At 40.9% G+C, this 22,524-nt stretch overlaps 1 protein-coding gene across 5 annotated transcripts in view; it reads right to left on the bottom strand.

Annotated features, from left to right (window-relative positions):
- Window positions 1-22,524, bottom strand: part of SLC38A1 (solute carrier family 38 member 1) — a 71,331-nt gene that overhangs the window by 6,270 nt on the left and 42,537 nt on the right. For 2 of the 5 annotated variants that reach the window (XM_053555891.1, XM_053555890.1), the window contains 11 exons: window positions 12,710-12,783; window positions 11,134-11,226; window positions 10,519-10,600; window positions 9,424-9,506; window positions 7,900-7,958; window positions 7,670-7,786; window positions 6,099-6,178; window positions 4,270-4,370; window positions 2,116-2,234; window positions 1,421-1,562; window positions 1,227-1,324 (listed from right to left, as the gene is read on the bottom strand). In XM_053555891.1, coding sequence (XP_053411866.1) covers window positions 1,227-1,324; window positions 1,421-1,562; window positions 2,116-2,234; window positions 4,270-4,370; window positions 6,099-6,178; window positions 7,670-7,786; window positions 7,900-7,958; window positions 9,424-9,506; window positions 10,519-10,600; window positions 11,134-11,226; window positions 12,710-12,783 — 1,048 coding nt within the window. Of the gene's footprint in view, window positions 1-572; window positions 716-1,226; window positions 1,325-1,420; window positions 1,563-2,115; window positions 2,235-4,269; window positions 4,371-6,098; window positions 6,179-7,669; window positions 7,787-7,899; window positions 7,959-9,423; window positions 9,507-10,518; window positions 10,601-11,133; window positions 11,227-12,709; window positions 12,784-22,524 lie in introns of all 5 variants that reach the window. The other 3 variants (XR_008373277.1, XR_008373278.1, XM_053555892.1) reach the window with 3 other exon arrangements.

Genomic DNA, 22,524 nt, shown 5'->3' with positions numbered 1-22,524 from the left:
CACTGGCAGGCAAACATTTCCTTGAAATGTAGAAAAAAGTCATGCAAAATAAATTGGGAAACAGCTGGCAAAAACTAAGTCACTTGAGTGGCTGGTAAAGGCCACCAAATTTAGAGAACATACGATGGTCAATCACTTGGCCGTGAGCATGTCCAGTGAGAGTCTGCAGGGAGAAGGATATAGCACGGTCGCGGGTCCAGCCTACCTCCCTGTGGCCCCTACATGACAGAGCACTTGTCTAATGCCATTTGGTGGACCCTGCCACTGGTTTTATTATGGGAGCAGTGTTGGAGAGGCCCAGAGGATTCATGGGCAACGGGCCTGCTCCGTTTTCAGATTTAATTGGAGTATATTTTTCTGCTGTGCCAGAGTGACTGCTCCTTCTTCTCTGTCCTCATGAAGTCCCTAGAGGGATTCTGGATTTGTGGCTTCCGGAGTGAGCCTCTCAGGGGAACAGGAGGCTCTGCCGGCATCAATGCTGCTTCCCTGAAATGCACAGGACCAGCCCTCCTGCCTAAGGTCCCTCAGCCGGGTCTGTTGACTCAGGTAACAGGGTCAGTTGCGGTGCTTACACTAGCTGGGAGGCTGAGAAGCCCTCTTCGAGGCCGAGCAAAATGGTGCTCCAGAAGGGACTCAGGTAGCAGCCACTTCACCCCTGCTTCCCTCACTCTCTCCAACTGCACCACATTCAAGATGCCCTTGAACTTCACCAGACCTGGAAACAAGAATCCCAATATAGAAAGGTAGTTTTTGAATCCAGGTCTGTTGCTCCAAAGCATTGCTGTGAAATCATAACATGACTCTTTAAGCTAACTCAGACATTTTCACTGAGGCATCACATACTCCCTGGGCTGTCGAGAGGAGCTGTGTGACTAGAAATCATACAGAAACAGTGCACTGCACAAAATCTTTAGAGTCTCTCTCCATGTCAGCGCTTGCTAAAGACAAAGTCTGGTCCTCTAAAGCCCAGGAGGATGAACGTCCATTCTCCTGGCTGGCTGTGCCCTAGAGCAGAACAAAAGTCAAGGCACAGAGTAAAACCAGAAGAGATATTTTGAGGGATGGAGAACGTTTTGATATGATATTTTAAATAACCTAAATGGGAAAGCTAAAAGGGCTGCTGCTTTCCTTCAAGGCAACTGAAAATAGTCTTAGATGGTAGAGATGGACTCTTTCTGTGGTAAATTCAAATGGAAAACTAATCAGAAAAGTTGCAAGAGACATACCCAAATTCTTTGAGTTCCTTTATCTCCATCTTGGTTTGTGATTTTTAAATAAAGAGACGAAGGAAGAATGAAAATGAGCATATTAGCAGATGTAACGCCTATAAAATAAAAAAAGGGATACAGTTTCGAGTCACCATTGTGAAATTTTAGCTAACGATTGCCACAGAATGACATGCGAAGTTCTAAAGCCATACCCACGACCCCGAAGATGTCCTTCATGGAGGGAATGAAGATCACCAACAAGTTGATGATAACCAAGAGTATGAAGGTAACCACAGTATGACGACATAAATTAAACTTGGTTTTTTTAGCCAGTTCAAATAAAGATGAACGAACCTGCAGGAAAAGAAAACAGACTGTGTAAGGACCTATAGCCAGCTGACTCCACTTTCTCAGCAGAGAGATCAATTTATTGGTGCATGGGAATTTGTAAAATGTTCTGTAATATCTAGTGAATTTATAGATAGCTTAACAGTTCTGGAAGTAGGGCGGCTTGACTTAAAAGGAAAAGTATTTTTTATTTATGAATAGTAGGTGTTTTTTTGGGGGGGAGAGGTAATTTCTCTGTTTTATCTAAGAATTGAGCGTTCCCTTCTGGTCCTATCTTCTCCTGTATGACTGAGATCTAAACATTTCACCTGTATTTCTTAATAGAGAAGAGGGACAGGTTCATTAAAATGGAGAGTCATTCCATCAGCGGGTACACTGACTCATTGATGCCACTTGTTTAACAAAGAGCTTGAACTTGGCCTTGACATTCTTTCCTGGATGCAGTTTCAGCAACCCAGGAACGTTACCTGGGGTGAGCTTTCTCTGCCACGAGCTCCTGACCTCAGAAGGAAAGCCGAGAACTCAGCTTTTCTCAGATTGCACCGAGGCCTTTACTCACCGTGAAAAACAACACCGGCACAGTGAGGATCACGGCGACAATGACAGCCAGCCGCACGGTCAGGATGAGAATGTCGTCTTTACTCTGGTACTTGTGCAGGAGGTCCGACTGCACGTTTTCTGAACAAGGGAAGAGCAAGAGGGTTTTGAAAGGAGACAGTACCTCACTGAAGGACGGTTTTTCTGAACAATCAAGAATTTTTGATGGAAAGGAAGAAAAGCGATGGCTGAACTTCATTAAGACAATTAATGAAGTTGGAAGAAATATCTGCGTAGGAGACGTGCTCCGCGGGCCATGCGTAACTTTAACTACCAGGAATTCAAACCACACAGACTGGGAGTGCTTCATGTGTACTAAATTACACCTAGGCGTACAATGGGATTAAAAATGAAATCTATGGTTGAAGCCCAAAGCCCTTCCTTAATCTCGATTTTCCTCCAACTGAGGTGACTCTTCGAACCACACCAAACAGTCGCAGGTCACACGGGCCATCTTTCAATCTCTCCTCCTGTAACCCAACTTCTGGTGGCCACGCAGCAGAGGTGTGAGCTGAATTTAACCACTATTGGGAAATAATTCTTCTCTTCTCTGTATGTTTTTCTTGTAAAAAAAAAAATAAAGTATTTCACTGATGTACTATTTTGAAGCTTTTCTCAACTCTGCACTACAGAAAGTGTTACTTCAAAGACTGTTGCAGCCAGCACGGCCCTCATGGAGAGCATAAAATACTCTCTCTTTTTCTAAGACATGATTTCCTCTTTCCTCTCTTCCCAGGACTTCTCACGGCACCAGCTTCAAGGTACTGGGTGTGGAATTCAAATGCTAATCTGTACCCTAGAGCTCAATTTCAGTATCTGAGAAAGGACTATAGGTAATAATAAAAATCTCATTAGTTCTAATTTCCTTGATTCAAAATTCATAACCACTTAAAAATAGCTGAGCCTTTTCCTTTAACCTAAGGGTAATAAAATTGTTTGGTGTTCTAGGATATGTGACAATAGATGGATTTACAAAGAAAAATCATAGCTTGAACGTGGGAACAGTGTGTCTGTTCAACCAATGCTAGTTCTTCCTCTTTCCCTTCCTTTCCCCAACGCCAGCCTTGCAACTCTGTATGAATCTTAGAAACACTATTTTTGTGCAAACAATTAAATACGTTATGTCTGAATCCATTAGACAATGTCATTCTCTATTACTGGGAAAATGATAATACTGCTAACTGTATAATCAGTGTTGCCTTTCTCTCCAGGCTGAATTAATAATCTCGAAATGTGTGTATATTTTGAGAAATTTGTGTTTATAGAAAAAAGTGTCCTAAAGCAGTATTATTTGACGGAGAAGACTGTTTACATTATATATGATTGAAATATGTGTTTTAAAATTAGGTTCCAATTACCATGATAATGAAAGACCTTTTAAACAAAACTAAAGGATAATTTGAATAGGAGAAGATGAAGATATAGCAAAAACAGCTGAACTGTTCATATGGGGTCAGCAAAAGCTGCAAATAAAGCCTTGTCTCCCTCTTCAGATTTCATTTCTTTTAACTGTCTATGTCTCTCCTTCAAGTCTTTGCAAGGCTCCAACTTGGGTGAACAAGCAGGCATTTCATTTTTTTTTTTTATTTTGCAGTTTTTGGCCAGGGCTGGGTTTGAACCAATCACTTCCAGCATAAGGGGCCAGCACCCTACTCCTTGAGCCCCAGGCGCTGCCCCAAGCATTTCATTCTTAATAAACGCAGAGCGTAGGAGAGTGGCACTGTGCTGTTTTTCACTTTCCACATGTGTCTCTGTCTCTCTTTTCTATTAATGGAACCTGACCCAATTTGCAGTGTCAATTAGGAAAGGCTTCTCTGGTATAATTTCAAACTTTCCTCAGTCAGGTGGCATACTTCTAAAATGCAATTTCTTTTAAGGGTACTATTCAAAGAAAAAAATTACAGTATGTTGTTTCAGTAATTATTCTATGCTGCAGTCTGTAAGACTACGTAAAGGGACCATCACTGTCTGCTTCAAGTAGAAGGAAAAAAAACAGCAAAGCCAATGGATGGCTTTGTTGCTTTCTTTGGCTTCCATGTTAAAAGTTACTTTAATACTAATCTTTACTAATTTATTAAAAAATACTTACATTTATGTACCAGCAGAAATGACTTACCATAGAATGTCAAGTAGCCAAAAATGGCCGTCAAGAAATACATGACGAACATGGCGAAAAAGGAGATGTTGGAGACCATCTGCATTCTTTTCTGCGAACGGCTAAAAACAAAGATAAAGGAATTTGAAAAAAATCAAAGATTGTTTCGCTGAATTTAAACATCAGGGCTAACACTGAAAAATACTAATTTATCTTTTCTTTTATCAGGTTAGGGCAGATCTGACCAGCTGAAATGTCCCCTGGCAACTATGCCAGTTTAGAGTAACTTCCTTTACACTGATTGGTTATTGCGAGGGAGAGATCCTTGGAACATACTCCCTTGAGTGGTTCTTCCCCATTCTTTTAAAAGAATATCAAGTTCTCATCAGAAGGGCAAATAGTATTTTTTTTTTTTTTTAATATTTATGGTTGATATTATCTCCACACTGGCTGGGCACAGGAAAAAGGCACACACACACACACACACACACACACACACACAAAATAAAGTGCTATTCTTGTTCTCCAAGCCCCATTGATCAGTGGCAGAGCTGGAACGTGACCTCAGGGGTTCTGCCTCTGAAAGCTGCAGTTTAGATTCTGATTCTCCCATTGAGTAGCCCCAGGCAGCACCTGAAAGTCTGTGTCACCAGAGCAACAAGTACCTAGGAGATCACAGCTGTTGATCATGGAGAGCTCTGACCCTTAGGTCAAGTTTACTCTGGGGGTGAGATGACCTTTAAGATTCTTTAACTGCCCCCAAAAATCTACAAGACTTGTGCTCAATATAGACCACAGATAATGATACCATTTCACTGTGCCCTAACAAGGAAGCCGAGATGTCATTGGAATATGGAAAACAAGAAAAACTGAGAAGTATACACTTGAGAAAATTATAAATTAAAAGCTGGACTATTAAAAGATGCCAAAGACATACTTAAACTGCCTGAATAGAGGACTATAAAGCAGGAAATGATATTCACATAGATAGGTGCAGATATTTCAAAATTTAACCATGTATCAATTAAACATGAAAGAGGAAAAATCAAGAGTGAATCCAAGAATCGCTTAAGCCCAGGAGTTGGAGGTTGCTGTGAGCTGTGTGAGGCCACGGCACTCTACCGAGGGCCATAAAGTGAGACTCTTGTCTCTACAAAAAAAAAAAAAAAAAAGAAAAGAAAAAAAAAAAGAGTGAATCCAATGCTAAATGACATGGACTTTACTTTTGTCAAAATGGAAAACAGTTACATTGTATATCTTTTCTGACTACTTTTATATGTTATAAACAGTAGGTTAAAAAGAGAAGACATAAGAAAGTTTATAAGCAAGATTTTCGATTTTTTGAAAATAGGAACCAGAAACAAATCTGTAGAATCATCTTAATAATTTATAATGAATAACAATATTATTTTTTTCTAGTTTGTGGTATTAACATGACTTTCTTATTGTCTTATTCTCCACCCAAACTAACAGGCAAATCAGAGACAGTCTATTTAGCAGCTTGTAAATAAATCTGAAGATTATTATCCACTTATAAGCACAAATAATAGAAAGCAACAAAAATATTCGAACTCTTCTAAGTAATATAGTGTTTGGAAAATTAAATGAACCAAGCAGCCTACATGGTTGGCCACTTTTTATATTTGTGGCCAAAAATTATTGTAGGTTTCTGATTTTTCTTGCTTTCTTGTTTCTGTACAATACAGTAACTGCTCAAGAGCAGCAGAATATTGGTTGGTAAATATTGAAGCTGAGTGATGAATCCTTGGAGGTCACTATACCAATCTGTTCATTTTAATAGAGTTCTTGCCTATTAATGAAGGGATGTAAAAGTGAAACAAATCTCTTACTCTTTCAGCTCACTGTAAATTGGCAGGACTGATGGGTGGCAGACAAATGCAAATGCGATGGTTGGTAAAGCATACACGGTCTATTTGAAAGAAAAAAACCAGAGATTAGGAAAAGACATTTTTACCATAAAAATGATACTGCTCCAGTATTTCTGAGCTGTCTTTTTATGTGATAGCTCTTCAGAATCCCTGGATTATTGGGTTATTAGGAGGGTTTTGATCTCTAAAATAGAAGCAGCTTTTCTAAGAGAGCTTATCTAGCTTGAGCTCATAGGCATTTGTCACCAAGGGACTTTACATTTGGTTCACCTATAGTGTATGTTACAGGTATAGCAACCCCCTGCTTACATGGCACTAGCCAGTTCACTGGGTCCCCACGACCACTCTGAGCAGTAGACAGACATTGCTCTCCTCCTGACTCCCTCCAACTTTCCAGGGGAAGTGAGGGGCTAGCCCAGGACTTCTACCTCTAATTTATCTCCATCAGGCACATCAAGTCAGACTTGAAAGATGCCCTCTACAAAGAAAATTGGTTCCCTGTTGCACTTCTTATTGTGTATCCTCAGAGTAAGAAGAAAAGAGAGTTGGGGCAGGGATATATCTATTTAGTTTTCTTAGATAAGGCTTTTAATACTCTCCCACTCATTCTATGCAAAAAGAAACTAGCAGGGCGGCTCCTGTGGCTCAGTGAGTAGGGCGCCAGCCCCATATGCCGAGGGTGGCGGGTTCAAACCCAGCCACGGCCAAACTGCAACCAAAAAATAGCCGGGCGTTGTGGCGGGCACCTGTAGTCCCAGCTGCTCGGGAGGCTGAGGCAAGAGAATCGCGTAGGCCCAAGAGTTAAGAGGTTGCTGTGAGCCGTGTGACGCCACGGCACTCTACCCGGGGGCGGTACAGTGAGACTCTGTCTCTACAAAAAAAAAAAAAAAGAAACTAGCAGAGATAGAAGGAAAAGTAACCTATCTTCTGACCTACCTCCACAGAGACACTATACCAGGCACAATCTAACAAAACCACAATTCTAAAATACAGAATAGACCCTCAGTTTTACACAAGACCTGGAGTGAATTGCCTGAGGATTCAAACCCAAGTCTGGTTGACTCCCTAGGCCACCGTTCCCTACAGTATCAACAATATTGTAATTGTATGGAAGTATTTTTAAGTGTTAGGTTGTGGTGGTGTCTATATTTCAATGGTGCACACTGAGGAAGTCTGTAGGATTCCTTTGTATCACCACCATAGAAGCAGCCGTGGGCTAAGGATGTTATAAATCTGTTTTTAAAGCATCACTCAGCACTCTATGCAGGAAGAGAGGACCCGAGACAACATCAGAATCATGCTTTCATAGATCACCTTCACAGCTATCCCACCTGTAAATGGGTAAGAGGGAGTATAAAATATAATATGTGTATGTTTCTCAAAGACCTGTAAATGAATTTTGGAACTTGGAAACAATAGTACCTTGTTTTCTTTTGAAAATGAATACATTGAAAACTGACTTGGTAGTATGACAAACATAATGCCCTTATTAAAAATGCTTGCTTTCATCTGTAAAGGATAGGGAAACTTACCTTTGAATTGAAGGTAACATATTTTGGCGTACACATGTCAGTATCTGTTGAATTATCACTTGCTGTTGAGTTTAGCTCTGAAACAATGCAGGGAATTTGAAATTTCTTGTAGATAACCTAGTATTAAAAAAGGTAGTAGAAACAATTAGAATTTAGTAACGCCACCTCATAAACAATTATTACATAGCATTGTACCACAACAAACCCAAACCATTTCAATCAGCACTTACCACTATTAGGAAAAACACCATACAGCTCAAGGAAAATCCACTAGTATAGCCAAGATACCCTTTCAAAAAAAAGGAAAAAAAAAATTGTTATTGTTATTTCATTCATCATTTCTTTCGATGTGTTATTTCAAGTGTAGTTTGGGGCTCCAATAATATACATACAGTCAATGTGAGTAGGAGATTTATTATCTGACAGTGCTACTTTATTTGGCAAAAAGTGGAGCTTTGAATAAAAACCTTATGTATTTTGACTCCAGTTCTCCTTGGCACACTAGAGAACGTAGATTCCCAGAATCAGGAAAGAAGGGGCAATTTTGGCCCTCTGTCTGTGGTGGTGTACTCTGGTGGAGTTCCACAGGCAAATCCATTCACTCCAAGATCCCCTTGATAGCTCTTTATGATGCACTTATTGTGTGCATACTGAATGTCAGTTATAATACTTCTCTTCCCAAATGAGAGAGAGTAGACAAAAAAAATTTCTAGTGATAAATTGAGTATCTGGGGATCTTTACCCAGCTCCCCTTAGAATGCCTGGGAGATCTCCAGCTGGCACTGTTACCTCCCAGTGGGTAGTTAAGTGGTCTCTCCGGATTGCATGATTCTCACCCCTGAGGAAGAGTCCTTCTCTACATAACTGAAAAGACCTCACTCTACTGGTATAGAACAGGCGAAACATAGACCCAGAAACCAGAAATCAAAAAAACAAACAAACAAAAAAAAAACCCTTTAAAAATTGACTTTTAAACCTCACAGAACAGCTAGAGAAGTCTGATTTTTTTTTTTTTTTTTTTTTGGTCCAAAACAAAACAAAAAAACTGTGGCTCATACATGTTTTTGAAAAAACTTTATTCCAGACTTCTTCCTTGAATTAGCCCAGAATTGAAGGGTGTATATATTTTAGGGGTTTTGACTGGACGACACTCTGGCCTCATTCTTCAATGAATGAAATTCCCATAATATTAAGCGAACCAATGTCTAAACCAAATGGCTATGACTGGGAAATTATCCATCATTTTGGACTTTCACTTCTCTTTCCCCCTTCACTTAGGCAAATAATTGAGATTGGCGAGACATTTAACAGTGATTCATAATACTTGGGGTGGGGGTACAAATATAAGCAACCTTCTGTCTTGATATTAGATTTGAAAATCTATTTGTCTAAATAATCAGTGTATTTAAGACTTTATATAAGGAGAATTCCCTTTTTTGGACTTAGAATAGCCTCTCTTCTCCCTCGCCTCCCAACCTGGCAAAAAAAAAAAAAAAAAAAAGAAAGTAAAAGAAAAGGAAACAGCCCCATCTGTGTCTGTTCTCCCTTCTCCCCTCCATAGCTTAGTAGAGGGACTGGGACATTCTCATACTGACCAATGCTTTTAACCCAAGTTGGGCCTGATTAATACTTGCAATTTATCATTCACTTAATCTTTACCCTACACATGGAAGCGGAGGGAAAAGTTCATCTTTACTCCATTTTTGATTCATCTGGGTACTGAAGAGTAAGGTAAAAGCAAACCCTGTTCTTACCGAGGTTCTTCAAGAGACACAGAGGGAGAATTATGCCAAAAGTAACTATCACCACCAGAACTCGGCCATCCACGTACCAGGCTCTGGAAGACATTTCAGCAGTTTAGTTACATTTTTTTAGAAACTGACTTTTTTTCTCAAATGTAAAATCTCATGATATATTTTAATTACTTTTTTACTACTACCAATTTTTACCGTTAATTTTTTAAGTGATTATTCAACTTTCATCCAAACACTTTAACCCAATCACTCCTTACTTACTATATACGGCCTCAATCCCATGTAATGGAAGAAGGGATATTGGTTTTTGGCCCTCCCCCACTGGCTAAATGTGGCATTCCTTTCAATTATTCACATGGTTTCAAAGCTGAATGCATACATCGCAATCTGTCAGATTACAATTTGTCCTATCAATTATTTGAAGAGAAAGTTCCTTTTTGTTTTGTTCATCTAATGTCAGTAAGAAACAAGGCACCACAGGTAGGCATTTCTCTTTCCCTAATCCCTTGGCTTTGACCTTGAATCCTGAAGACAAAACACTTGGAACTTTGGCTTTTATGATTCTCCCTTGAAGGAAAACAGAGAAACTAAAACTGATAAGAACCGTTAAACAAGAGGGAGTCACAACATAAGCACAACACCAGATGTAGCTGCAACATTTTCCAGGGTTAGCTACACCTTTAAGGAGGTTGGCTCCTGTAAATTTGCTCCCAAAATACAATATCCTTTCTTTAAGAAAGAGGCTATGGCCTTCATTTTTTTTTTTTTTTTCACTTTCCACTTCTATGTAAACATATTAAATTATCTGTACCATGTCACAGAAACTAGAGCTAGATTTCATGCTCTTGGGAAAATTCAGCATCCACTGTTTACAGCATGACAGGTGAATCTACCTTTAGAATGTTCATATCCAGATGGCTCCCCCTTCTTCTTTCATGTGTATAACCCCAAAGAAATTGATCGTTGAAATAACAGAGAAAAAAACCATCCCAGGAAAAACTTTCAGTACTTTTCATAAAGCAAAAATTTTGGTTACTCAGAACTGAAATTAAAAACATTTTAGTTAACATCACAAAACAATGGTCTATGACTTACGAAAACGCCTCTTCCTTTCCCATTAGAAACTTTATGGCAGAGGGTAGTTCATTTTTTACTATGAAGAGGTAGCTCAGCATTGCTAGAGGAAAATGAGAACATTTTCAGAAAGAAGATACTAAGGCTCATGTCTCCAGTTATATCAAAAGTTCCCAGCCGTTCTGAGACTAGCCTTCAGGAGGACACAAAGGCAGCTTCAGCTGCTCTCCCAGGATTTCTACCTTTAAAGTGACTGCTGTCTCTGCCTTACCATCCACGTGCCATTTTGGCAGTAAGGATGATAACTTCTTTTTTTTTGAGACAGAGCCTCAAGCTGTCAACCTGGGTAGTCACAGCAACTCCTGGGCTCAAGCCATTCTTCTGCCTCCACCTCCCAAGTAGCTGGGATTACAGGCGCCTGCCACAATGCCCGGCTATTTTTTTGGTTGTAGTTGTCATTGTTGTTTGGTGGGCCCAGGCTGGATTCGAACCCACCAGCTCAGGTGTGTGTGGCTGGTGCCTTAGCCGCTTGAGCCACAGGCGCCGAGCCGATAACTTGTTGATTTATGTCAAAATTCATGTGACTGTCCAACCACTGGTATTAAGGTTATGTATAGAAAAGCATGTTCTTTTTACCTCCAGTGTTCTGTAGAGAGGTAGCCCCGAAGATTACGAGCTTCCCCGTGGTGCCAAAGACTTGTTCTCCCAGCTTTTCATAAACCATGCAGCCTGTTTTTGAGAACACAAGAAATGACCAGGTTCTAACAGTTAAAACAGCCAAAATTTCCTCCGTCCCTGGACCACTCCCCAAGTTACTTTGTCTCTTTCTCAATTCACACAAATAGCCACCTTGGCTTTGCAAAGCTTAAGGCCTTCTCGTAATAAAGTAACCTCTTGACATTTTAAAATGTCAGAAGCAACCACCATTTCTCCTTTTTCAAATTGGCTATAAAAGCATTACAATTAAACTATTAGGTCATAAGACTTATTTTTTTAAACTATCTCTACCTTCCTGAGGGGGAAATTCCCAGTGATCTTTTTCTTTGGTCTGGCATATATCATTAAAACAAAGCTTCGGTTAAAAAAAAAAAAATCCTGATGGTAGAAAAAGAAACCCAAAAAATAAAAAATTAAAAAAATCCTGATGGTTGAGACAAAAAGATTTTTTTTTGAGTTAATTACCTAAACTGATTAGTCTAACAAAAAATTATCTTAATACCATCCCATCAATGCCTCTGTGTCCTAAATATAATGAGCTTAGAAATATCTTAATAGCTACAACATAAGAATTCTAATCACTTGTAAAATTTAGTTCAAAGACATGCAACTCACAAAAGACTAACAGACAAATCTATCAAAAGAATAATTTGGCTGTAGGAAAAATTCAAAAGCGTTCAGCTAGTTCATCCTAATAAATACTAAAAGTTGAAACCATCCTTTTTTTTAAAAAAGTTTGTATTTCTTTATAACAATTTAGTTCATGTGTTCCAAAAGTTCACAGAAAGCGATATGGGTCAGGCTAAAATTAAACCTTTGTTTAATTTTTCATATGGCCAGAGTTTAAACTGGCTAGATCCAGATGAAGGCTAGATCCTTAACTTATTACAAAATGTTCCAGTTAAATGGAGTCCTCTATACACAGTCATAGCTGACCGATGTGGTTTCAGTGAATGTAAAAGTCAAAGAATTACAAACATAATCCAGAGTCCCGGGAATAGAAAAATAAACACTTCAGGTATAACACTGCCCAGAGGACTGGACGCCTCCTCACAGCCCTCACACTCACTCCCACATCGCCTCAGGAGCAACATTTCCTCCCCGGAATATTCACAAAAGAGAATGAAAGGTCTGTTTACTTTCAAAACCTTGGAAGCTATACTATAAAAATGAGATCTTTGTTCTAGGTTCTTAAAGGCCTAAGGAAAACTGAAACCTTTAAAATGAAATCATCTTAACCTAAAAAAACAGGTATAATTGAGAACTCATTGTCAATGACAGCATTAGTTGTTCATTGTCCATGACAATTTAATTTATACTTTGTGCAGCTGTTTCTCTAGGTAAATACCACCATCACTTTTCCAGAAAGGCTGTCAAAGCTGCCTTTCTTTTCAATAACCAAATAGTGGTACAGAGAGACCACCATTTGTTCACAGTATCACCAGGGAAATCATTCACTTTGGCTTTAACAAAATCAAATGGATTCTCAGCTTACCTGTTTCTTTTGAGCAGATCAATAGAAGGTTTATTGAATATATAGACAGCAATGTCACAGAAGTCAAAAGTATCCTAAATGGAACAAAATAAATCTTGTAATAACTAGAAAAAATATATATTCTGACCTTACATTTTAGAAGGGCAGACCATATTTATGTGGTTAATGCTATTTGTTAATATTACCCAAATTTTGGAGCCTATTAGTCACCATGGCTTTTAAATCCTCAATAAAAATGTCCTACCAAATGAAGAAGTGCTCATAAGAATCTGAGTAATAGTTCTGGTCCTTTACATAATAATTCAAAACCCAAAAAGGTCTCTGGGAACATTTCAGTGGAGATGATTTTTTTTTTTTTTTTTTTTTTGACACAGAGTCTCAGTACGTCACCCTCGGTAGAGTGCCATGGTGTCACAGCTCACAGCAACCTCAAACTCCCGGGCTTAAGCAATTCTCTTGCCTCAGCCTCCCAAGTAGCTGGGATTACAGGCACCCGCCACAATGCCTGGCTATTTTTTGGTTGTAGTTGTCATTGTTGTTTGGCAGGCCCAGCTGGGTTTGAGCCTGCCAGCTCCGGTATACGTGGCCAGTGCCCTAGCCGCTGAGCTACAGGCACTGAGCCCAGTGGAGATGATTTTAAAAGAACATTATGAAAGAAAGTTTTATGGTGTACTTACTCTCTGTTATAACTGAGCAAGAAAGTGTAAGAAAAGGGTGTGTGGGGGCGATAAAGGAAAAGGCTGACAGTGCTCTACAAGAGTGACCACATGACTCTGGGCAACTGACTTAGCTTCTCTGTCTTTAGACTCCTCACCCACATGAAGACAAGCTGAATGCTGTCTAGGGTTCTTTCATCTGTCACTCTACGGCTGTGTTTGCATCTCTACATTGGACCACCAATGCAACTTGCATTTTTTGCACCTGGTTCCTCTCAGATGAATAAGCACCTCTTGGAGCTAGTGGGAAAATTTTGACGATCAAGTATAATGAAAAGACTTTTTGAATGACAAACACATATTTTTGTTTTAGTACATCTGGCTCCTTATTAAACCCCTCTCGAGATAAAAGCACAGTTGAAATGATGTGGGAGATTCAATAGCTTATTTCTGAATCATTTTGCTAGAATAGACATGATAATTGAAAAATAAACTCTATTTATTAATTAAAAAGAGAAAAGAGATTCAGTCCCCAATGAAACAGTTCACTTCCTTATGTAAGAAAATATATCCCCAGAACAATACATTGCTGCAAGTGATTCCACGCTTGGGTAATTAAAGACAATTATTTTTCCAGAGGGCTGTGGTGAAGCACTCGGCATATCGCACCATTCTCTCTGCCCTGGCTGCCTCCTTCCCGCCCCTTCCCTTCTCCACACACCTGTGGAACCCCTGCTCTAGGCCCAGACTCGACTTGGATGCTACCACCGCAGGTGCCTTCCCTCCCTGGGGCAGAAACACCGCTCCTCAGCTGCCTCTGTTCCTCCTGCAGCCATGAGGAGATAGGCAGGGAGTGCAGAATGGTCAACGGGAGAACAGACGGACTGTCAAAACCGGCTACAAAAAACAAAGAGGGGGCTTGGTGCCCAGAGCCCAGTGAGTATAGCAGTGGCCACATACACTGAGGCTGGGGGTTCAAGCCTGGCCCAGGTCTGCTAAACAACAATGACAACTGCAACAACGAATAAAAACAGCCAGGCATTGTGGTGGACACCTGTAGTCCTAGCTACTTGGGAGGCTGAGGCAAGAGAATTGCTTAAGCCCAAGAGTTTGAGGTTGCTGTGAGCTGTGATGCCTCGGTACTCTACCAAGGGTGACATAGTGAGACTTTGTCTCCAAAATAAAGAGGGACAGAGCTGAGCAGAGGTGAAATAAACTCTGGGAGAAAGAACAGAAAACTCAACACTTTGGGGAAAGGCTGAACTGACCTGTTGAGAAGGGGAATTTCTGTTAAGGTATGATTGTTAAGGAAGCACATTCAGATACACTTTGCTTATTTCCCTAGGATCCTTGAGGAATGTCATTGATTAGGGAAGATTTTAGAAGGACACTCATCTATTCTGGTTTATCTATTCTGGTTCAGGGATAGGTGGAACTTGAGAGCAAGCATTTACTAATCAATGGAGTAGTTTGAGACGTGCCACAGAACATGATTTGATTTGCTCTGTCAAAGAATAAGATACGTAACTGAATTGTGGCATGATTATTTATTTATTTATTTTGAGACAGAGTCTCAAGCTGTTGCCCTGGGTAGAACGCTGTGGCATCACAGCTCACAGCAACCCAAGAGAATCGCTTCTCTTGCCTCAGCCTTCCAGATAGCTGGGACTACAGGCGCCTGCCACAACGCCTGGCTTTTTTTTTTTTTTTTTTGGTTGCAATTGTCATTGTTGCTTTAGCTGGTCCAGGCCAGGTTTGAACCTGCCAGCCTTGATGTATGTGGCCAGTGCCATAACAACTGAGCTACAGGTGCCGCCTGTGGTATGATTTTTTTCCCCATCTTATGAGATAAATCATATTTATGTTGAAGAAGCAAACTTTGAGTTTCACTCAGAGTCGACTCATGCTTTCAGGGGTACTGAACATTAAGTGGTCACTTCTACCTGTGTGTGTGACAAGCCCTAGAGGGTTTACGTGAGCACAGAATGGCATGGGCTTCCCTGGGGAGACAGAATGGGGGCCATCTTAGGACAAGCCACTTGCGTTCTGTGGTGACATTGTGCCCCACTGGGCCCCAGGAAATATTACTACAGGCCCAAGGCAGATGAATAAAGAGCATGACCTTGGGGAAACAATCCTCCTAGCTGGTGGGGATAATGCTAACATCTACATAATGATTGACCAAAGGCTCTAGCCTTGGAAAAACTGGGTGTTTATTAGCAGAAGAAACATCGGAAGGAAACCTTTGTTCCCTCACTCAGTAGCCCCTGGAACCAGCTGGTTCTTGCCCACAGAAGCCTCTGAGAAGGTGCCATGGGCTGAATTTCTTTGTAGATGACGCTCATCTTGCCTCTGACCTCTGTAAGAGGTGAGGAGTTTCTTCATAAACGCCCATCACTCCCTTTCCCTCCTTAAGTGGGAGGAATGTATTGATTAGGGAAGATTTTAGAAGGACACTCATCCATTGTCCTCTCCAGTGTTACACACGGCAGAATGAGGTGTCCCCGCAGTGATGAAAACCACCCCTCTGCTCTCATGCTTAGGAGACAGAACCCTGCACCCAGAGGAAAGGGCCCAGAGTGAGAGTCCAACAGCCTTAGCCTGAATCATCCAAACTCTGAAGACTCTCTCCTCTTCAGCCTTCCCAAAACACAGATTTTTCTCTTTCAAGACTGAAATCTGATGTAAAACAAAAAACTTTTCTATCAGGTCACTAAGAGGCAAAGTATATAAGTAGAATTTAAGAATATTTTAGGCTATACCAGAAGATAGCATTAATGGGATTATATTTTATTTATTTATTATATTTGGGGGTTTTTTTTTGGTTTTTTTTTGAGACATAGTCTCACTATGTCACCCTCTGTAGAGTGCCATGACATCACAGCTCACAGCAATCCCAAACTCTTGGGCTTAAGTGATTCTCTTGCCTCAGCCTCCCAAGTAGCTGGGACTACAGGCACCCACCACAACACCCGCCTACTTTGTTGTTGTTGTCATTGTTGTTTACCCAGGCCGGTTCGAACCCACCTTGGTGCATGTGGCCGGTGCCATAACCACTGTGCTATGGGCACCGAGCCAATGGGATTGTATTTTTAAAAGTACACCTCCTTGTTCAAAGTCTTAGAAAGAAGCAATATGTTGTTTAATTGAATCCAGTAAGTCCTAGAATAATCTAAGAAAATCAAGTCAGAGAAGGTTTGAGACACAGGAATTGTGACATCTAAATGACAGAACAAAGAAAAATAAATGGAGAAAATGCAATGACTTATTTACACATTTGTGTTTTGAGCATGATTACCCCTATTTGTCCAAATAGATATTTGGACACATGATTATAGTTTCATGAAAGAATAACATACTCTGAGGTTCCTGTGCTATCAAAGAGGAACACACCTGATTTCTTTTCTTATTTCATCTGAATATAATTTAATCTTCCGCTGAACTAACCATTGAACAAAAGTTTTGATATGGCTGGGGCCAAAAGTGGTGGATGAAAAAGACATACTTACATAGGGACTAAAGCTACTGATAACTGGGTCACCAAGATGATATTTCACACTTAGTTCACTCTTAACAGAACAAGATCTAGAACATGTAACGCACATGGCCACGGGAAGGGATGGTGGGAGAGCTGAGATTATAAAGGATGGGGTCAGGGACTTTCAAGAGTGCTTGTGTCGGCGACACTTTGAGAGATGGGACGTAGGAATGTCCTAGGAGATTTCTGCATCCCCTGAAGAGAAACTAAGAATTTGCAACTCCCCGGAGAGAGCTTCAGAAAGTATCCTGTCAAGGACCGGTTTTCACCCTGGACAGGACGCTTCTGTGCTTCAGGCCAACACACAGGCATCCAGCTCTGACAGGGAACACATTATGCAACCCGTCCTGTTTCTGTAAAGTTCTGTGCTTTGGAACTGAGGCTGAGCTGAATAATAATAATAATTATTATTATAGTCTCACTTTGTCGCCCTCCGTAGAGTGCCCTAGCATCATAGCTCACAGCAACCTCAACTCTTGGGTTCAAGCAATCCTCTTGCCTCAGCCTCCAGAGTAGCTGGGACTCTATTTTTAGAGACGGGGTCTCACTTTTGCTTAGGTTAGTCTCAAACTCCTGAGTTTAGGCAACATCCACCTCAGCCTCCCAGAGTGCTAGGACTACAGGTGGGAGCCATTGTACCCCACCCTTAAATCACTTCTATCCTTTGTCATTTTACCTTCTGAACCTATCTGAATCTACCTGAAACCTAACCCCTCTTCTACCTGACAGTCCTGATGGTGCTCCTTTCAAGATTGCACTCTTTGACATAAACATCTCCAATTCTTTCAATGGTCTGCCTTGGGTGGAGTATTTGGGACATTTTCATCTCAGTTGTGGTCCAGTTTCTCTACCACCCTTCTTAAAGGGTGAGAGAAACACAACACCACAACATCCATCTTGGTCCAAACAGCTCAAAGCATAATGTGAGTTTTAATTTTTTTGAGTGGACATCATGCTTCTTTTAAGGCAACTGACTTCAGAATTCATTTTTATGGCAGCCACATCACACTTTTCACTTTTCTGGTTTCCAGTGTGAACTGTTACTAGGCTAAGTCTTCCTGGTTCTGTCCTGCATACATTTTTTGTTTTGTTTTGTTTTGTTTTAGCTAAGTGCAGAACTCTACATTTATTTCTATTGTACTACATCTTTCAAGTCTTATCTTTTAAAATTTTTGATCCTTTTTACTTATGTATGAGCCACCTCCTCTAGCTTCTTATTTGGCGTGTGCCTTTATCCAAGCCCCTGACTTTGAATAGAACAAGACCATCTGGGAATGACCCATCCACCAGCAGACTGCTGGAAGCAGGGAAGTCAGCCTTGATCTCTCATCAGCTCTCTCATCTCTAATTCACTGGCAAGTGTCCTACCATTTCTACCTACAAAATTTATCCCAAATCCATATGCATTTTTCCCCATCTCCACTGACACCACTCTAGTCCAAGCCACCTCATCTACAACCTCTGGGCAACTGTGATAACCTTGATCTATCTCCCCTTTTCTTGCCTCCTAGGATCCATCTTTCACCCAAAAGCCAGAGTAACCTTTCATGTTATTGCTTTATCATATGTCTCCATCACTGGACTGTAGGACAGGCCATTGAAAGTTTAATTCATCTTTTTGCCTACTTACAATGAACATTACACACACATAACAGACTTTCGGCTGAGAATCAATGAATTTACAAATATTAGAATCTCATTGGCAAGTTATGTGAGAATATGCCAAGTATCTTGTTAAATTCAAGACTCTTCCCGTCGGAGACAGCCCTGTGACCTATTAATTCACCTTATCTCAAAAGATAACATTAGTTTAGTGACTATTTAGGAAAACTTTGTGGGCCTCTCCAAAGCAATATTTTTCACAGCAATTGCCTACAGACAAGCCAGTCACAATTTGCCCTACACTATTACTTGGGATCTACTTTTTGCCGCTTCTGAAAGCTGGGATGAGATAGCCCGTTTTCAGCCCTCAGGGATGCTCCTGCTTTTCATGATTTTTAAGATTTCTGACAGTGGTCCTATCTAGATATACTTACTCTATTTGCTGCAAGAAAATTTGATTCATCTTTTGAACAATGAACATCTGAACATCCATTTTAAAACCATTTATTTGTCATTGTTTTCAATACTACTAACACGACTATAATTCTTTGGTCTTCTATAATTTACCCAAATGTTATATGGAAATGTTCTAATAAATTTCAATTCAAAAAGTACCATATGCTTATAAAATGGAAAGCTTTGACATCAGATGGAGCTGACACCTTTAAAGTAACTGAAGCATTCTATGGTATGATAGCAGCAATGACCTATCCAATCCTACCCGTTAAATTGGGGAATTTTATTATAAATAAGGTATACCTCAAAAATAAAACAACCTCACAACACTTCGAGACAAACTTGTATTTTAAACGCCGAGCTATGTAACAAGCAATCATCTGCTATCCTCCCCACGCAGCATCAGAGCCCTTGAAAGGGGGAGGTAAGGCAAACACCACTGCTTGGGATACAGAAATAACTCATGGGGGTGTTGGGGCTGCCTTGCAGCCAAGTGCTTTCCATTCCTCCACGGCCGTTCCTCTCAAAAGAACAGAGAACTCTAACCAACCCTCCCTAGCAGGATTCTTACTTGCCAAAGTTGAAAGCAGCTCTTCTCAAACTTCTACCAAACATACGGAATTACCTTAGGATCTTGTTAAAGTGAATATTTGAACTCAGCAGGTCTAGTGCAGGACCTGAGATTCAGCCTTTCTAACAAGCCCGCAGGTGTGGCTGCGACTGCTCCATGGACCACACCTGGAGGGCACGAGTGACAGGCTGGAGCTCTGGCCTGTACAGCTCTGCTGTTTCTGTTTCTCATTAACGTCTCACGGCAGCAGCATCACCCTGTCTGCAGGGGGCGCCCTGACAGTGTTACAGCGCAGTTGCCCCTAATGCAGATGGACCCACCGCTGCCCAGGTAAGGTCACGATGATGGGAAGAGTGGATGGGAATGATTTCCGTTCCTGTAGGATGCTGACCAGCTGTCAGCACAAAGAGCGAGGTCTTGGGTTGACTTCCTCAAGCGTTACTTATTTCACCGGGACATACCGTTAAACATTATTGTCAAACTCTCTTCCCTCATGTCTCCCTCCTTCCAAAAGGGATCTGAGGCTCAGCCCACTATGTAATTCTTCTTCTTTAAATCCATCACAAAGTATAAACCTTTTACCGCCCTTCATTAAATGAGCAGGATAGTCCACACAGGAACTTCCCGAGCTGAAGTTAAAGTGGTCTTTATTATCCGTCCCTGTCTCACCAGCCCACAGTCCTCACTCCAAAGCTCATAGTCCATACCGCTGGTGGAGACAGAAAATTTACAAGAGGAATTTGAATCCAGTACAAGGAAATCAGACAGACGATAGGAAATGATTTGTTTCTGGCCAGCCATCTTTCTCCAAACCCTCCCTGCTGTGGCTGCCTCTCCTTGTCAACCTCTTTTCTTCTGACTACATTGCCCAGCAGCCTCTTCTCTCCTACACCTTCCTCCTGCTCTTTTTCATTCATCTTTTATCTCTGCTTTGAACATGCTATTGAAGAGACTAGAGCGTTCGGTGCGTATGACAGATGGGCTGGGCACCGAGGAGGGCCCCAGTGAGGATGAAGAGCAGGAATTTAAGGTGCTGACCATCTGCACTGTGGAAAAGGGGTTCAGGGTTATCCAGCCCAGTGTGACAGAGAGCTAGGGGCAAAAAGAAACAAAAGTAGGGGCAAGAGAAGGGTTTAAGTGAGGGCAGTGACAGCCAACCTGGGCAGAGGAGGAAGCCCAGACCAGAGGTTCCAACGAGGTTCAGACAGGTGTAGTGGTCCTTGGCCAGGGGAGGTGTCAGTGGACAGGAAAGGGACACGGAGGAAGAATCTTCCTTTCATGAAAGCTCAAATGGAAGGAGATGTGTCTAAAAGCAAAGAGAGAGGGACAGGTGTCGGTTCCCTAACTCACGTGAAAATGTTAGCTACACTAGACTCTGTAAGTTGACCATGCAAGGGACTGTAGCAAACTGGTCAACATACAGAGGTGGTCAGCGCAGGAACCAGGCCTGCTATACTGATATGTGCTCATGATGCTTGCCAGGTCTGTGAAAACTGGTCAGCGTATGAAGGTGGTCAATGCAGGGAGGTGGTCATCTATGGAGGTTCTTCTGTATTTGGAAAAATTTTAAATGTAATCTCTCTTACATAAAAATGAGTGTCTTACAGTTTTCATTTACTTTAATGGGGATTCAGTATAATTAATAAAACACTTTGTTGATCATTAGTAGTAACAAATTTGTTTTGTTACTATTCTATGTCAGGCCCATGCTGAGCACTTTTAAAAATATTTCACTGTTAAGTAGTATGGTACTATTACTATCTCTGTTTTACAGATACGGTAATTGAAGCCTAGAGAGGTTAAGTATTTTGTCTCAGGTCACGCAGCTCACATCAGAGCACTCGAACCCTGGCAGTCTCTCTCCAAAGTCCTTACCATCCTACATTGTCTGTCAAAGTCAAGTGTCCACAGAGGAATGACAATATAAAAAAACAAGGCCTTAGCAGAAGACAAAAAACCTCATAATTAAATATGTCAAAATGTGTTACAGACCTTGTGTGTAAACAGTTGAGACTTCAAGTGATTGCTTTATACATTTTATGTATTTCAAAATGGTCTTTGATGATTACCTTTGTTTTATAATAAAGATATTTAAAATACATAAAGAACCTTTTAAAACAAATGACAGTATTATTGTTTCAACTCTTGTGGGAGGGTGGGCTGGGGAGTTGTTTAAGTCCCAAGCTCTGTTTCATTAAGGAGCTCCAAAATATTTACAGAAAGGAGCAGAAACATGTAATTACTCAGTTCCAAAGTAGCCTTCTGAGTCACTAACTGCTGATTAAATTTCAAAATCCTGAGGGTCAGAGGACCATCACACTAGGATGTGATCATGTGCAGTATTTATAAGTTGGACTACGACGTGGAAGGAGTGGTTTTAAAAGGCTGGGCAGGGAGCAGGTGGAGATCGATTATTTGTAGGATTCCTTCCATTTCTTTCCTTGTAGGTAAATCTAAACCCGTTGGTACAAAATTCCTCCTAAATTAGCCTCCCTGTTAGGTATTTTGTTTTGTCTAGAAAAAGAAATATGCATCTCTGATGGCCAAGTCAAACAATATCTAATATAATCCTAAAAAGAAAGAGGAATTTAAAAGAGGTATGCTGACGAAAACAGAATTATCAGTTTAGATGGTGCTTTGTAAAAAGTTAAGAAGTGGTCTGAGCTTCAAGGAGGAAGTTGTACCAGTAGGCAGGCAGGCCATGTTGCACGACCACTTCCTGTTTTTTGCCTATAGTTCATAGAGGGCTGGGGTTTTGTGGGTTTTGGGGGTTCTACATTTTTAACTCATCTTCATGCTTCTTCTTCCATTCCAGGAGGACAACTGGTTCTCAAACCTAGATCCTTACCATCCTCTCATATTCTAAAGATGTAACTCTTAAGTGACAGGGAAATTCCATGTAGCCACTGAGATACAGAACATGCTGTTCTTGGTGGGTATTTAGGACTCAGTCACAGTGGGGCTTCATTCACATTTCCCCCCTCTGCCCTCA

Source organism: Nycticebus coucang, chromosome 12 (assembly GCF_027406575.1).
Source record: "Nycticebus coucang isolate mNycCou1 chromosome 12, mNycCou1.pri, whole genome shotgun sequence".
NCBI lineage: Eukaryota > Metazoa > Chordata > Mammalia > Primates > Lorisidae > Nycticebus > Nycticebus coucang.
The sequence above is the reverse complement of the archived record's forward strand: the minus strand, read 5'-3'. Positions and strand labels throughout refer to the sequence as shown.